The sequence below is a fragment of the Gracilinanus agilis genome, chromosome 6, assembly GCF_016433145.1.
Source record: "Gracilinanus agilis isolate LMUSP501 chromosome 6, AgileGrace, whole genome shotgun sequence".
Lineage (NCBI taxonomy): Eukaryota > Metazoa > Chordata > Mammalia > Didelphimorphia > Didelphidae > Gracilinanus > Gracilinanus agilis.
In genome coordinates, this window is record NC_058135.1 from 283069957 (window position 1) to 283085694 (window position 15738).

Sequence of the window (15738 nt, forward strand, 5' to 3'; positions counted from 1 at the left end):
CCCATCAGGACATAGGGTACAGTCAAAGCAGCAGATGGGCTGACCTTTAAGAGATTGCTTTCTGAAGCCAGGGCCACAGGTCACACTGCATGTAGAACTTGGAATCTGAGTTTCCATAAGAAGAAAGAAATATATATACATATATATCATTATTAGAATTATTTGTGAAAGGTAAATTCGTTGAGGCAATGATGAGGTGGACATTTAGAATAACATATCTGAAGTTTGGAAGTGAAATGATGATACATTTTTGAATGGAGATTTTCTCTCAATTTTCCCTCTTCTATTCCATATCATCTTTTCCTAAAGACATGTATATGGATGGAATCACCAATAGAAACAACATAGCTCCTCCATTTTTAAAAATACTAATGGGTCAATGTCATATTTTCAACCAGATATGTGACAGTATATCTCTAAAGTGTACTCCATTTTCTACAACAAATGTTGAAGTAATTCATTGATCACTTTAGGAGAAACATTTTTTTATATTTTTGTTCACTAAAGAAGACCTATTCTTTGTATTTGAATGAAGAATCATGAATTTTTCAGGGAGTCATAATTTTAGAGAGTTTATAATAAAATAAACTATTTAAATACTACAGTTTTATTAGATCTGCTTGATTATAGGAATTGAATGGTTGATCTTGTTTCATAGGCTGATATTTGAATATTCATATGAATCACTACTGATTCATAGAAAGTGGGATTTATGATTTTCCATAGACAAAATAATCTATATATAAGTTTTATATCAGAAGAGGAAATACCAATAAGATTCTAATTTGTTTATCAATCATTTTGCATTTGTGTCAAATTTTCCAAACAGTTCCTTGGGATTTTCTTGGCAAAGATCCTGGAGTGCTCTACTATTTCCTTCCCCAACAGATTTTACAAACTCATAAAAACTGAAGAAAAAAGGATTAAGTGCCTTTTCCAGAGCCATAGAGCTGTTAAACATTTGAAGCCAGATTTGAAGTGGGAAAAAGGATTCTCCCAGACTCCAGACACTCTTCCCATTATGCAAGCCCATTTTACTTAAGAACTCTAATATGCACATTCTTGAGAATGCAAATTTATAATAAAATATATCTGTAGTTACAGGATTTCCTATATCAGATTGCCTTTGGTGACATAGGTCTCTTTAGAGGTTAATATTATGGGGAATATCAGGGGAGTTAACTTAAATATTATTTGTGGGCTCAGTGGGGTGGATAGGAGACAGAAAGGAACAATGGGTAAGACTTTACAAGCCAGGGAACCAGGTTTAATTATAAGGGGAATGACTGTTGGCAGAAATGGCATTTAAGCCTGACTAATTGTCACCCTGCCCCACCCAGCCTGGAATAACTTCAGAGTATTAAAATACACACAGTGAGGACTTTAAAGTACTAGAAACACACAGGGAAATGGTTTGATTATAATATGAGGGAATTGAAAAGGGGGTTAGGTGAAGCTATGACTAACTACCCAGGACTGGAGTCAAAAGGGATAACATCCTTAGCCAACCTTGCTCCTGCCAGGTTTTGATAATTCGGCTAAGGCCCTGAGGAAGAGGGCTTGAATTTTGGGTCTCACAACTGTTCTAGAGATGTTTTCAGGATACCAGGAACCAACTCCTCCACAGCCAATGATCCAAAGTAACCAGGTAGGGAGAGGTGTCTGCAAACTGTCCACCAGATCACAGGCCACTTGTGGGAGGCCAATAAGAGAAACAGAGTCTTAATAGATGAAAATCTAAGACTCCTCTTTTGACCCCTTTTATGATCCACACATTTTCTTATTGAAAAACATTATAGCCTTCTAGGAAAACTTTAAGTTCTTATTAAACTGGCACTTAATGAGTTAACAGCCTTTTTCACTCAGCAGAGTAAAGCTGCAGCTGTGGGCATATCTCTCTAACTGCTATAGGTATCCCAAGGTCATGGAGTAGAAAGCTCAAGCAAAATAACTTTTAGATAAACTGAAGCTCGTTTTTAGCCTTGGGACTTTTTTCTCATCCAGCATTATCTTCATAAGAAATTCTTTGTAAAACTATAACTTTATTGTGCTTTGATGTGACATAAATTGTGTTTCTGTGCAAACACGAAGTTTCAGGGGGGTTCTTTTGTGTGAAATGAGTCTTGAAATATATATAATAAACTCCATGCTTCTAGAGACAGAGCAGCAGCATGAGCTGATGAAAAGATCTTCCATGTCTTTTACTTCCTTATCAACTAAACTGTGTTTATCAGCTTATCTGGAGATGATAAATAGATCTCGAGAGTTACTTCCCTACACAGAGTTGACTTGCAGGCTTGATATCTTCTGCCTTTTCAACCTTCACCACTCTCCAAGATCCCAGGTCAAAAAGGGACTGCAGATTGTACTTCTGCTCTGAACCCTTCACAGCTCAGCAGTCTGTCCATCGTCTAGCCCTTCTCCTCCCCATCCCCTGCATTCCATTAAGAATGTCCATGACTTCCAGCAAAGGCTTTCTCTCACATGCTTGCACAAATCTACTTTTAAACTTTTAAAGCCTATACCTATTACAGTTCCCCCCCCTTTGCACAAAGCCAAAATAGTGTGCCATATAATATTTTGGTATTTGTGCACTACAAACTAAACTAAAATTCTAACTCAAAATAACAAATAACTTACACTAACTCTATTCTATCTAACACTATCCTACTCTACTCGACACTCGGGATTTTAATAAGGAAAGGTAAAGGGATAAATACATTGGACACTTACATAGTTCAAAGCACAAAGCAACAAGTAACAATGCAAAATTTCCAGCAAAATTAACAAAATGAAAATCTAATATGAAATATCATCAAAAAGTCAAAACAAGCATCAAACACAACTCCTATTCCAATACAGAAATATTCTACTAACTAATAAATGCAAACAATTTTGGAAAATACATTTTAACATAACCTTGCATAAGTCTTTACATCAAAATTACAACAAAACATTAAACTCCCTTATGCAAATTGTATTTAAATGTTTGTAATTCAATTATATCAAATTATTCACAGAATTTACATTTATACACATATATACATAAGATACACACATACAACATATACATAATATATACATGTATGATATACCTGTATACATATATGTACATACAATATATATGCATCAAATATACACATGTATACCCTTTATGTATATACAATAATTACACTATAATACAATTTACAATATATACTGTTTTACACTTATTTACATTATTTTGTGATATGTGATCTGTAGTATGTTATATGTTCTTCATGTAATGCAGTTTTGTTATGTTTGTGGCATCTGCAGTGTAATGTACATTAGTACCTTATCTTATCCTCTAACCCAGAGGTCCGCAATGTATGGCTCTCGAGCCATATCTGGCTCTTTTGAGGGCCAGATATGGCTCTTTCTGCAAGAGACATAAAGTTAATTTTTTTCAGGCACTGTAACAGGAGCACGCACTGTGAGCATTGCATGGCTGTCACGAAATTGCATTTTTAAAAATGTGGCATTTATTGCTCTCATGATCAAAAAGGCTGTAGACCCCTGCTCTAACCTAATCTAATACTATTTCTAAACTATTTTAAACTACCCCTATGATATTAGTATATTAGTCTATCTACATCTAACTAAATAACTAGCTAATCTTTGTTAGTAACTATCTTTTGTTAGTACTTACTTATCCTATAGCTAATTCTAATTTTGTTAGTATTTATACATTGTTTCATTCCATAAGGAACATAATTTATCCTAACATGTTTGTGTCGTATGTATCTGATTTGTTATGTTGTTTCTTTGCTATACTGTATTGCAACATGTTACTGTTGGATGTATGATACTACCAAAACTCCAGATCTCCTTCAGATCTCCTTTTCCTTATGATGTTCCATTCCTCAAGGAAATCTTCTCTTCTCTCTGTTTTTCCTCTTCTACTATTCTCCATCGAAGTTTTTTGATAGTTTTATGTGCAATGTTGGATGCATATGAGTATGTAGTGATAGTATTTACATCACTCAAAATACTTTCAAACGATTTATCCACATTGTCCACGATTAATCCTCTTCTTTAAGAAAATCCTTGAAAATGAAGTTTTTATCAGTTCAATTCATAAGTTCATCAGTCTTAATTCAAAATTCATAAATCCTGTATCTTGAATCCTCTTCATCCATGTCTTCTTCAAACCAAATATCCTCTTCCACTGGAATGGTCCTCTACTTACTGAACTTTCTGACTGCAGACTCTCATTGACTGAAGATCTCAAATTATACAATCTCTTCTTCTTCTTCTTCTTCTTCTTCTTCTTCTTCTTCTTCTTCTTCATTATTAATAATCTCTTCATTTCCATTATCTATTCCATGTGCTAATTTAATATGAGAACAATGATACCACAAATCTCTACCTAAAACTTTTAGAGAAGATGGTGAAACTAATACAACTGTATAAGGACCTACCCAATTTTGTTCTGTTGCAGATGTTTTGGCAAAATTTTTCACACACACCATATCACCTGGTTGAAAATTATGAAGAGAATAATCCAATGGACCAGAATGAATTAATACTCCCATGTCTTGTAATTCTCTAAGCCTCTGCTGTATAGAACTTACACATGAAGCAATTTGGCAATCACCTCCTAAAAGTGATGCATAAAGAGCCTTACAAGTTTTTGCTTGCAGTGGAGCATGTTCAAAGAGCATCTCATACAATGATATATGCAGATCTGCTCTTGGCCTCGAATGTAGGTAAAACAAAGCTATGGGAAGAATATCTGGCCATTTGAGATGAATTTTGGCACAGAGTTTCCCAACCATAGTCCTGATTTCCCTATTCATACGCTCCAATTGACCTGAACTTTGTGGGTGATAATGAACATGATATTTAGGTGTTATTCCTAGATTCTCATAGACTCTTCTAAGGATATCTTGAGTGAAATGAGATCCCTTATCTGAATCTATGGTTAAAGGTAAAGCAAATCCAGGCACAATTTCTTTGATTAACACTTTCACCACAAAACTAGCTTTGTTGATATTTAATGGAAAAGCTTCAGGCCATTTAGTTAGTCTATTAACTATCACAAGACAATACTTGTATCTTCCAGCTTTAGGCATGCAGATATAATCAATCTGTAAACTCTCAAATAAACAAAATACTAAAGGCCTACCACCTAAACCTTTCTTCCTGAATGCACTTTGATTAAATTTTTGGCAAACTGAATAAATATTACACATCTTATTTGCAACAGTACTTATTCCAGGAGCAACTCATTGTCTCTTGATGGAATCCAAAACAGCTTGTGTACCAAAATGACCTTTTGTGTGGATGGCTTGACACAAATAGGTATACAACTTTTTTGGTAACAATGGTCTTCGTGTATCAGTAATCCATATCCCATGTTCTTTCCTAGCTCAAAATTTGTCCTTCCATTTCTGGATATCTGAGTCTACATAAGCTTTCTTGAGATCAACGGTTGGCAACCTTTTTGACCATGAGAGCCATAAACACCTGCGGAAGGAGGAGTATGGAGGCGGAAGGCCCTGGAATATGGGGCGGGGGCTGAAGGGTTCCCTGGGGCACATCCTGGGGCTCTGCCCAGACTGGCCCATCAGGAGGTGGGGCCAGATATGGCTCAAGAGCCAACGTTGCTGACCCCTGTTCTAGATCATCAGAATCAATAGATATTAAATTCATTATATAAACTCGAGCATTCTGGGATGCATACTTCGCAGTGATATCAGCTCTGTGATTTCCTTTAAAGACTGAATCTCTACCAGGAGTTTGACTCTGACAATGAATTACCACCAGCTGTTTTNGTCATTACAAAGTATAGCCTCATTGCCATTATCATTAGCAGGAGCTTGACCATAAACTCCACCAGCTTGCATATATATCTCCAAATTATCAATTTTAACTTGCATTATTTTTAACAACTGTTTCATCTCTGAATCTCTAAAACACCAGGTCACAAAAATCTTACAACAGTAATTAACATGAAAAATATATCCATCTTATTTTATATAAGATATAGCCAGTTAAAACCATAATAGGGGTATGTGCTATAATATCTAGAATAGTAATGTTAAGAATAGATTGGACTAATTCAAAATCTAATATATGTCTGCAATACCTGGGTATGATCTTAAACCACAGGTAGGGAATGAATAATATCCCTTTCTATAACCCCAAAATCAAAAAATCCATACAGTCTTCCAATACCATTGTCCAAAACATTGACAAAAAAACCAGTTATACAAAATTACAGTGGTATTATTAGCCATAATGAATGACTAATAACATTAACTAACACAAATACAACAATATTCCCACAACAATACCAGTTTACAATTAAACAGGACAACACAAATAACAAAAAGCAAAAAAATGGGGTAAAATCCTTTTTCTGGGAATATTCTAGCCTTGATAGTATATTGGCTTCACACAGAGATTTTATCAATGACCTGGGGTGGGGGTAAGTAGTTCTGAGCAGCTCAGCAATGGCTGGGAACTTTCAGCCCACAGCCAATGGCTGTACACCACCACAGAATATTCAGAATTCTCTGACTTCCAGCAAAGGCTTTCTCTAACATGCTTACACAAATGTACTTTTAAAGTTTTAAAGCCTATACCTATTACAGTTTAAAGATTTGCACTCTCCCTCCTCTTTTCAATCCAAATTGCTTTCTTGATCTGAGGTATTTCAAGATTTTCTTCAGATAATGAATTAAGATCATTATGTAACTTAATTGGAAAGATTTTGAAAAGAGCATTGAGAAAAGGAAATCAGAGAAATCAAGGTTCTGCATTAAGGAGTGCAAAAGAAAGAAGTTGTTACTGCAGCCCTGTCCTAGTCATTCCTCATGTCTTCAGGGAAGTTCTTAGGTCCAGTGAAGAGACACGACTCTTACCTGAGGGAAATCTTCTGGCCAATCTATGTCCTCCTCATTAATGCTTAACTTTTTTTTATGAGGAATCACTTCTCCAACATTCACCTGAGCCCAATAATAACCAGGTAATGATTTAAAATTCAGGATATCGTATGTTTCAGAAGTCTTAGAGGTTCCATCTCCACATAACTCATCTTTGATTCCATTGACAGGATTAACATACTTCAGGAAGTTGTGGAGCTAAAGGCAAGAACAGAAGTTTGTTACTGATTGGGGGAAAGGAGGGTTCATTCACACTCCTAAGACTTAATAATCAACACCAAATGTATTATGTGTTTGAAGATTACAAAAGCTGTCATTCCCTTTTGTAAAATTCTTCTCAGTGAGCTTTACCTAGCACTCTGGACTCTATTTCTTTTTCTTCCTTAGCAAGTCATAGGTGACAGAATAGTAATGTCCTAGATAAATTTCAAATTGTGATCAAACCTGAAACTTTTATCTTACCTCTACCAAATCAAGAATTTCTTTCAAATATCTCTGATATCTGGCATTCCAAGTTCTTTTGTAAAATCTGTATTCACAAACATTTGTTGCTTTCAACAAGCAGCAGTCTTTTTAGTTAAAAAAAGTCTATACAAGACCTATATAATGTTTGATAAGGTAAATTTAGAATTAAATGACCATTTTGAATTCATACTGCTGAAATTCAAAGTAAAGAAGAAAAAGAGAATACAAATAATTAAAGGAGTAAACAATTCAAAAAGGTCAGTGAAACAAAATAAAGNGAATACAAATAATTAAAGGAGTAAACAATTCAAAAAGGTCAGTGAAACAAAATAAAGGAAAATAATTCCAGTGGAAGAGAAATGGAAAGAGGTTGTTACATTACGACATTATAAAAATGAAACAATAGCACAAGTTGAGGCAGATTTGAGAAACTATGATTTTAAGAATGACAAGATAATCATTTTGTCAGACAGTTAGCAGATGAATAGAAAAATTGTTTTATACAAAAGAGATATCCAGAAAAATATTTGCATTGTAAAGGAAAATAAATGTGCACAAGCAATGACTGAACCTCAGTGATGTATTAGGAAAGGTAATAAAAGAAAATGAAAGGCAAGACAAATGAACAAAAAATGGTATTTAACGGAGAGGAGAGTACATAAAAGAATAAGAAAGATAAATAATAAAATAGAATGGAGAGAAATAGACATTGGTAGTAATCATGAATATGAGTGTAAAAAAGATGGACTAATCCATAAATAGAATCAGAGCAGAATGCATAAGAAATCAAAATCAAACAATATATTGCATGAAAGAAAAATATTGGAGAGGAAAAGATCTAGAATTAAAATGAGAGCTGTGACTGAATGTATACTATTTTCTTGAGTAGAAAAAGTTAAGTGGTACTAATCAAGATCTCTGATAAAACAAAACAAAAGAGTTGTAATCAAAAGACATAATTAGGGAAATTAAATTATGCCAAAGGGAAACAAGAATTTATGAAATAAAATTAACAGCTTGATCTTCTGGTATAGACTTAATTTCTTTTTAAACCCTTACCTTACATCTTAAAATCAATTCTGTGTATTGGTTCCAAGGCAGAAGAGTGGTAAGGGATAGGCAATGGGAGTCAAGTGACTTGCCCAGAGTCACACAGCTAGGATGTGTCTGAGGGCAGATTTGAACACAGGACATCCTGTCTCTAGACATGGCTCTCAATCCACTGAACCACCCAGATGCCCCCTAAATATTTCCTTTCTGAAATACATGTTAGTCTACATCTGATTCAAACATAAAATTCAAAGACATTCTTCAATCAATATATGGTCAGAAAATACAAACTGGCCATTTTCAGAAGAAGAAATCAAAGCTAAATGAAGTCATATGGAAAAATGCTCTATTGGTATAAATTAGAAAAATAGATATTGAAACAACTTGCATATACCAACTTAAAATGATCAGAAATGATAAATGCTGAAGATTATCAGGGAAAAATATTCTAACTATTTGTGGAGTAGTGAACATCTCCCATAAGTCTTCAGAAAATTTTGGAACTATGCCCAAAGGAATATAAATTACAGGTAACCACTGACCCAGCAATAATAATACTAGAACTATGTGCAAAAGATATCAAAGAAAATAGAACAAGTCCTATGTTTACAAAAATATTTATAGCTGCTCTTTTTCTGGTGACAAAGAATTACAAATTGAGGGAATATTCGTCAGTTGGAAAATGGTTGAATAATTTGTGGCATATATTTTTGATGGAGTACTATTGGACTAAAAGGTTATAACAGTGGAGCTGATTTAAGAAAAATTTTCCAAAGATTATGTAAACTGATGAAAAGTGAAGCAAGAAGGACCAGGACATCATTGTGCACAATAATAACATTGTAGCTGTGATAATCAATTGCAAAAGATTTGATTTCTCTAATCAATAACATTATCCAGGACAATTCCAAGGAATTCATAATGAAAAGGTACTGAGCACTAATGGAGAGATTAATAATCAACTCCTACTGGGAAATGAAGTTTAACTTCCTCACTTTTTTTCTTTTTCCATTTTTGTTCTTCAGAGATAAGGCTAATACAGACATGTTTTGCATGGTTTCACATTTATTATTTAATCATATTTCTTCCCTTCTTAATGAATGGAAGAAGTAGTGGAAGATAGAGAGAATTCAGAAGTCAAAATTTAAAATTAAAAGAAGGGTGGAATTAAAAAATATATTAAAGTATTAAAATATTATGGGGAAAAATCAGAAGATATCTACAAATGATATATTGCAAACCAACCAGCCATCTCTCCAAAATGTCTTCTCTTGACACACTTCTAAATTTAATCTGCATTATTAACATTTTCTTAATCACTTTCTTAAATCCCAACAATAAAAAGCAAAAATAAGTCAAGACATAAAATAACAACAAAAAAAAAATCTAAAAGATTTCCAGGATTACAAGAGAAGGGAACTTGTCTACAGTTAGTAGGGGTAGTAGTACTTAGAGTAGTAGTAGTAGTAGTAGTAGTAGTAGTAGTAGTAGTAGTAGTAGTAGTAGTAGTAGTAGAGTATTAGCAGGATTAATCATAATTGTAGTCTTAGACATAAAGTCATAATAGGAGGAGGAGGACCAGGAGGGTAGATATTTCTATGGTGTTGTTATTATATACTTACACATTATATAATATATTTACATATTTTATTTTTCATAATCACATTTTATTTTTAATAATCATTATATATGTTGATTAAAATAATTACCCTTTTTATTAAAACTTGCTTTTACATAGTACCTACTAAATGCCAAACACCATGTTCTATCATAACTTAAAAATAATTTTATTGTCATGACAATCCAGAAAGGAATATGCTAGTTTTCCCTATATTATAATTGAGGACTGTAAGAAAAATAGATTAAATTAAAAGATTGAGGAACAGAGTTACATGGTTATTACATATCTGAAGCTTATTTTTAAATGAAATCTTTCTAACTCTAGACTCAACACTTGGTCAACTATCATAACTGTCTGGTCACTTAAGAGATGGGAGGTGGTAAAGTCAGTACACAAATGAAAGAAGCCTCTGTCACTCATTTTTGAACACAGACCCACAGTTTTGAATAACCTTAGAAATTGTATTCTGCATATCCAAAACTTGTAGTGGGGTCAATTTCATTCCTGTTCTGGTCTGACTATCCTTTACCAGTACATTTACTAATCCTCACTTTGCTAATTGAGAGATTCAAGGATTTTATAATCTGACTCTCACGTAGACCAAATAATTTACTCTCTATTATTTTATTTTTCTGCATTCTACTGTAAAAGCATTTACTTGCATAAAACAGAATTTGGAAAAACAATTAAGAAGCCATTTTTTATTGCTATTCCTTATTTTCCCATGCACTCAGAGCTATGTTCTTATCTTGAATTTCCTTTTTCAAACACTTTAGTAGCTACAAAATGTTTTGAAATTACATTTTTTATCAATCTCATTTTTATCAATAGAAATGGGTTATTATAATTTTTGCTGTTCATGGCACTAATCACACAGTACTACTTCATATTTGTTTGAGTGTTTTTCTGCATCATTTTTTACCTGCCTACATTTCTTTCTCCTGGTCTGGTTTAAATTGATAGGGGAGTTTCTTCTGCCTCATCATACTCTATATGAGCAAGTCACATTTTTCTTCCTCAACTTTTTCTTTTTTTTAATTATTTTAAATATGTATAATATTCATTTTTAACATGGCTACATGATTCATACTCCTACTTTCCCCTTCACACCCTGCTCTCCCCCCACCATGACCGATGTACATTTCCACTGGTTTTAACATGTGTCATTGATCAAGACCTATTTCCAAATTGTTGATATTTGCATTTGTGTGGTAGTTTCGAGTCAACATCCCCAATTATGTCCACCTCAACCCATGCATTCAAGCAATTGTTTTTCTTATATGTTTCCTCTCCTGCAGTCCTTCCTCTGAATGTGGGTAGCATTCTTTACCATAAATCCCTCAGAACTGTCCTGTGTCATTGCTTTCTGCTGGTACAGAAGTCCATTACATTCGATTTTACCATAGTGTATCAGTCTCTGTGTACAATGTTCTTCTGGCTCTGCTCCTTTCATTCTGCATTATTTCCTGGAGGTCTTTCCAGTTCACATGGAATTCCTCCAGTTTATTATTCCTTTGAGCACAATAATATTCCATTACCAGCATATACCACAATTTGTTCAGCCATTTCCCAATTGAAGGGCATACCCTCATTTTCCAGTTTTTTGCCACCACAAAAAGCACAGCTATAAATATTTTTGTACAAGTCTGTTTATCTATGATCTCTTTGGGGTACAAACCCAACAATGGTATGGCTGGATCAAAAGGCAGGCATTCTTTCATAGCCCTTTGAGCATAGTTCAAAGCTGCCAGCCAGAATGGTTGGATCAGTTCACAACTCCAACAACAATGCATTAATGTCCCAGTTTTGCCACATCCCCTCCAGCATCCATTACTCTCCCCTGCTATAATTTTAGCCAATCTTCTAGGTCTGAGGTGATACCTCAGAGGTATTTTGATTTGCATTTCTCTAGTTATTAGAGGTTTAGAACAATTTCTCATGTGCTTATTGATACTTTGATTTCTTTACCTGACAATTGTCTATTCATGTCTCTTGCCCATTTATCAATTGGGGAATGGCTTGATATTTTATACAATTGGCTTGTATATTTGAGTAATTAGACCCCTGTCAGAGTTTTTTGTTATAAATATTTTTTTCCCAATTTGTTGTTTCCTTCTGATTTTGGCTACATTATTTTTGTTTGTACAAAAACTTTTTAGTTGGATATAATCAAAATCATTTATTTTATATTTTTTAATTTTCTCTAATTCTTGTTTGGTTTTAAAATCTTTCCTTTCCCAGAGATCTGACAAGTAAACTATTCTATGTTCACTTAACTTTTTTATAGTTTCCTTTTTTTATATTCAAGTCATTCATCTATTCTGAATTTATCTTGGTGTAGGGTATGAGATGTTGATCTAAACCCAATCTCTCCCATATTGTTTTCCAATTTTCCCAACAGTTTTTGTCAAATAGTGGATTTTTGTCCCAAAAGTTGGGCTCTTTGGGTTTATTGTACACTGTCTTGCTGACGTCATTTACCCCAAGTCTATTCCACTGATCCTCCCTTCTGTTTCTTAGCCATTACCATGCCGTTTTGATGACCGCTGATTTATAGTACAGTTTAATATCTGGTACTGCTAGACCCTCTTCCTTCACATTTTTTTTCATTATTTCCCTTGATATTCTTGATTTTTTGTTTTTCCAGATGAACTTTGTTATAGTTTTTCCTAATTCAGTAAAAAAGGTTTTTGGTAGTTTGATAGGTATGGCACTAAATCGATAAATTAATTTGGGTAGAATGGTCATTTTTATTATGTTAGCTCATCCTACCCATAAGCAATCAATGTTTTTCCAATTGTTTAGATCTAATTTTAATTGTTTGGAAAGTGTTTTGTAGTTGTTTTCATATAATTCCTGTGTTTGTTTTGGTAGATAGATTTCTAAGTATTTTTTATTGTCTAGGGTGATTTTAAATGTTGTTTCTCTTTCTACCTCTTGCTGCTGTGATGTGTTTTTCTTCCTCAAATTTCTCTTAATGACTACTGAATTAAATTCTTTGAACATCCAAACTTTCCTGTGGTGACTGAACCCATAGTATTTTAGGTCATAGCAAATATACAATATTATTGTATTATAAGTATGCTTATGCAAAGCCTAGGCTTTCTGTGTCCAGATAAATGATCTCATTTTATGAATCATACTGAGCTAAGATGATACCTATGATTCCAGATTCCCCAAAAGTCCACCAACGCAACCAGTTATTCCAGGTAGTAGGAATAAGACATAGAATAAATTTTCACTAATGAGTTCCTCTACTTATTTAGAATTAAATGTATCATTGATGCAACTTTAGGTATGTTTATTCATGTGTAAGTATTAAACGTTTTGGTCAAAATATATTTGTTGTTAAAAGTCAAAATAAATTTGATGAATGAAATATTCTATATTAGAATGATATTTTTTGTAGCATTATGATATAGGACAGAATAAACACCCTAAATTGAAGTTTATTTAATGGAATTCTCCTAATGCATAGACCCCTATCCAAAAAGATATGTATAAGGAAGAATATCAACTCTTTCACTAAGATTATTGCATAAGAATTGTTGTAAATGGTGAAAATACCATTGTTTGTGCACATAATATTACATAACCATATAAAAAACATGAAATTAATAGTGATCAACAGGTCATATTGAAATCTCATATCATTGCAATATCACACAAATAAGAGATAAGTAGTGATTGAATGATGTGAGTATTTCTTTATTTAAGTATATGATTTGAGGTTTGGGTTTTATAAGATTATTCACTTACAAAAATGAATAACATGGAAATATGTTTTGAGTAAGAATGCATGTAAAACCTACATTGAATTTCTTGTTATTATCAATAGTGTGCAGGGAAGATAGCAGGGAGATAAAATGAATCATATAACTTTGGAAAACTTATGTAGAAATTTGTTATTATTATTAAATATTATTAAAATAAAATGAAGATAAAACATAATCAGAATGATGTGAGTAGCCTGTGCTAACTCCAAGGGTGTAGTCAAGGTTCCTAGGACAAATAAGGCAACTGAGGAAAAACAGCCAGAAAAGACATTCTTATGACTTTACCTGAGACTCTTGGCAAGGACAGGCTTGGTGACAGCACAGCTGTAACTTAGATAAAAAATTCGGGGGGCAACTGGGTAGCTCAGTGGATTGAGAGCCAAGCCTAGAGATGGGAAGTCATGGGTTCAAATCTGGATTCATACACTTCCCACAGGTGTGACCCATGGCAAGTCACTTAACCTCCATTGCCTGGCACTTACCACTCTTCTGCCTTCGAGCCAATACACAATATTGACTGCAAGAGAAAAGATAAGGTAGAAAGAAAGAAAGAAAGAAAGAAAGAAAGAAAGAAAGAAAGAAAGAAAGCCGGGAGTGAGGGGTGGAGGAAGGAAGGTAGGAAGGAAGGAAGGAAGGAAGGAAGGAAGGAGAGAAGGAGAGAAGGAGAGAAGGAGAAAAAGAAAGAATTCCTCTCCCATAATGGTAATAGTCAAAACTTGAGTACTTCCTTACTCTGAAGAGCAAAGAAAATTTGTAATATCATGACTGCAAGAAACAAACCTTCCTTTCCCTAAGTAACACAGAATAGATTAACTGTCACTTTTTCAATTTGCTTATGTTTGTAAAAGCAACCCTTATGTGAAGTCATTTCATAAACAGTATTCTATGGAAAAAGAAACACCCCCAAAGATGATGTAATATTTAGCATTTAACTGTCTATAAGTCTTCCTTTCTGTCACAATAAATGGAGGATGTAGAGTACACCCCTTCCCATCTGGTCCTTGCTTTCTTATCTCTATAATCTATCTACTTCTATCTTTATCTCTCTGCTTTCTCTATCAAAATCTGAATCCTGTCACTCTGCACAAGTGCAATAGAAATATTACCTTCCAAGAAATAAGTGGGTTTGCTGCAGGTTCTGATAGATCATTTGCCTCAGTCTGAAGCATTTGGTGGAGAGCATGAGCCAATAAATAAACTCCATTGTAGATATTAGAACTCTTTTCCATTATAATGTTGTCCAAATAAAGAGGTGGTACTTTTGCAAAGGATAAACTTTCAGGGCATGACCAATACACCATATCTACCGGACTTATTTCTGAAAGTATACAATTAAAGACCACCTCCCAGAAAGACTTCAGGAAAATGTCCTCAGGGTTTGCACGAGGATGCACACTTCTTAGAAAATCTTTGAAACCTGGAATCTCCCTCTCAAATTGAGAAAATATCAATGTACCATGAAAATTGCTCATCATTTCATTATTAGAATCTGCAGAAAAATCCCAGGAAGAAGTCATCACCAACATCTTCCCATACAATGCAAAATAAATCAATAATTCAGAAAGTTCATTAAGGGAGTCAGTATTTCCATAGATGAAAATCACATTGGATGAGGACCCAAGGATTCTAGACATGAGTTTGAAGTATTCATTTCCTTGGTTAAAGTTTTGAGGAATTCTTTCAGTAAAAGCCAGACACATACCATTCCTGTCCATCTCCTCTTTCAGATTCCTGAAGAATTGTTCTCCTCTCATGTCATCTGAAATAACCAAACCCAACCAAGTCCAGCCAAAATGTAGCATCAGTTGGACTGCTGCCTGGTGCAGAGTGGATTCCCTGCTGCCCATTTGATAGACATATGGATACTCGACCTCATCAGACAGGAGAAGATCAAATGAGCCATAGCTGAGCTACA

At 34.0% G+C, this 15738-nt stretch overlaps 1 protein-coding gene across 1 annotated transcript in view; it reads right to left on the reverse strand.

The window, feature by feature from the left end:
- LOC123251057 (vomeronasal type-2 receptor 26-like) overlaps positions 1-15738 on the reverse strand; it is a 246525-nt gene that overhangs the window by 190711 nt on the left and 40076 nt on the right. Inside the window, exon 3 of the mRNA XM_044680227.1 lies at positions 14930-15733. Coding sequence (XP_044536162.1) covers positions 14930-15733 — 804 coding nt within the window. The remainder of the gene's footprint in view (positions 1-14929; positions 15734-15738) is intronic.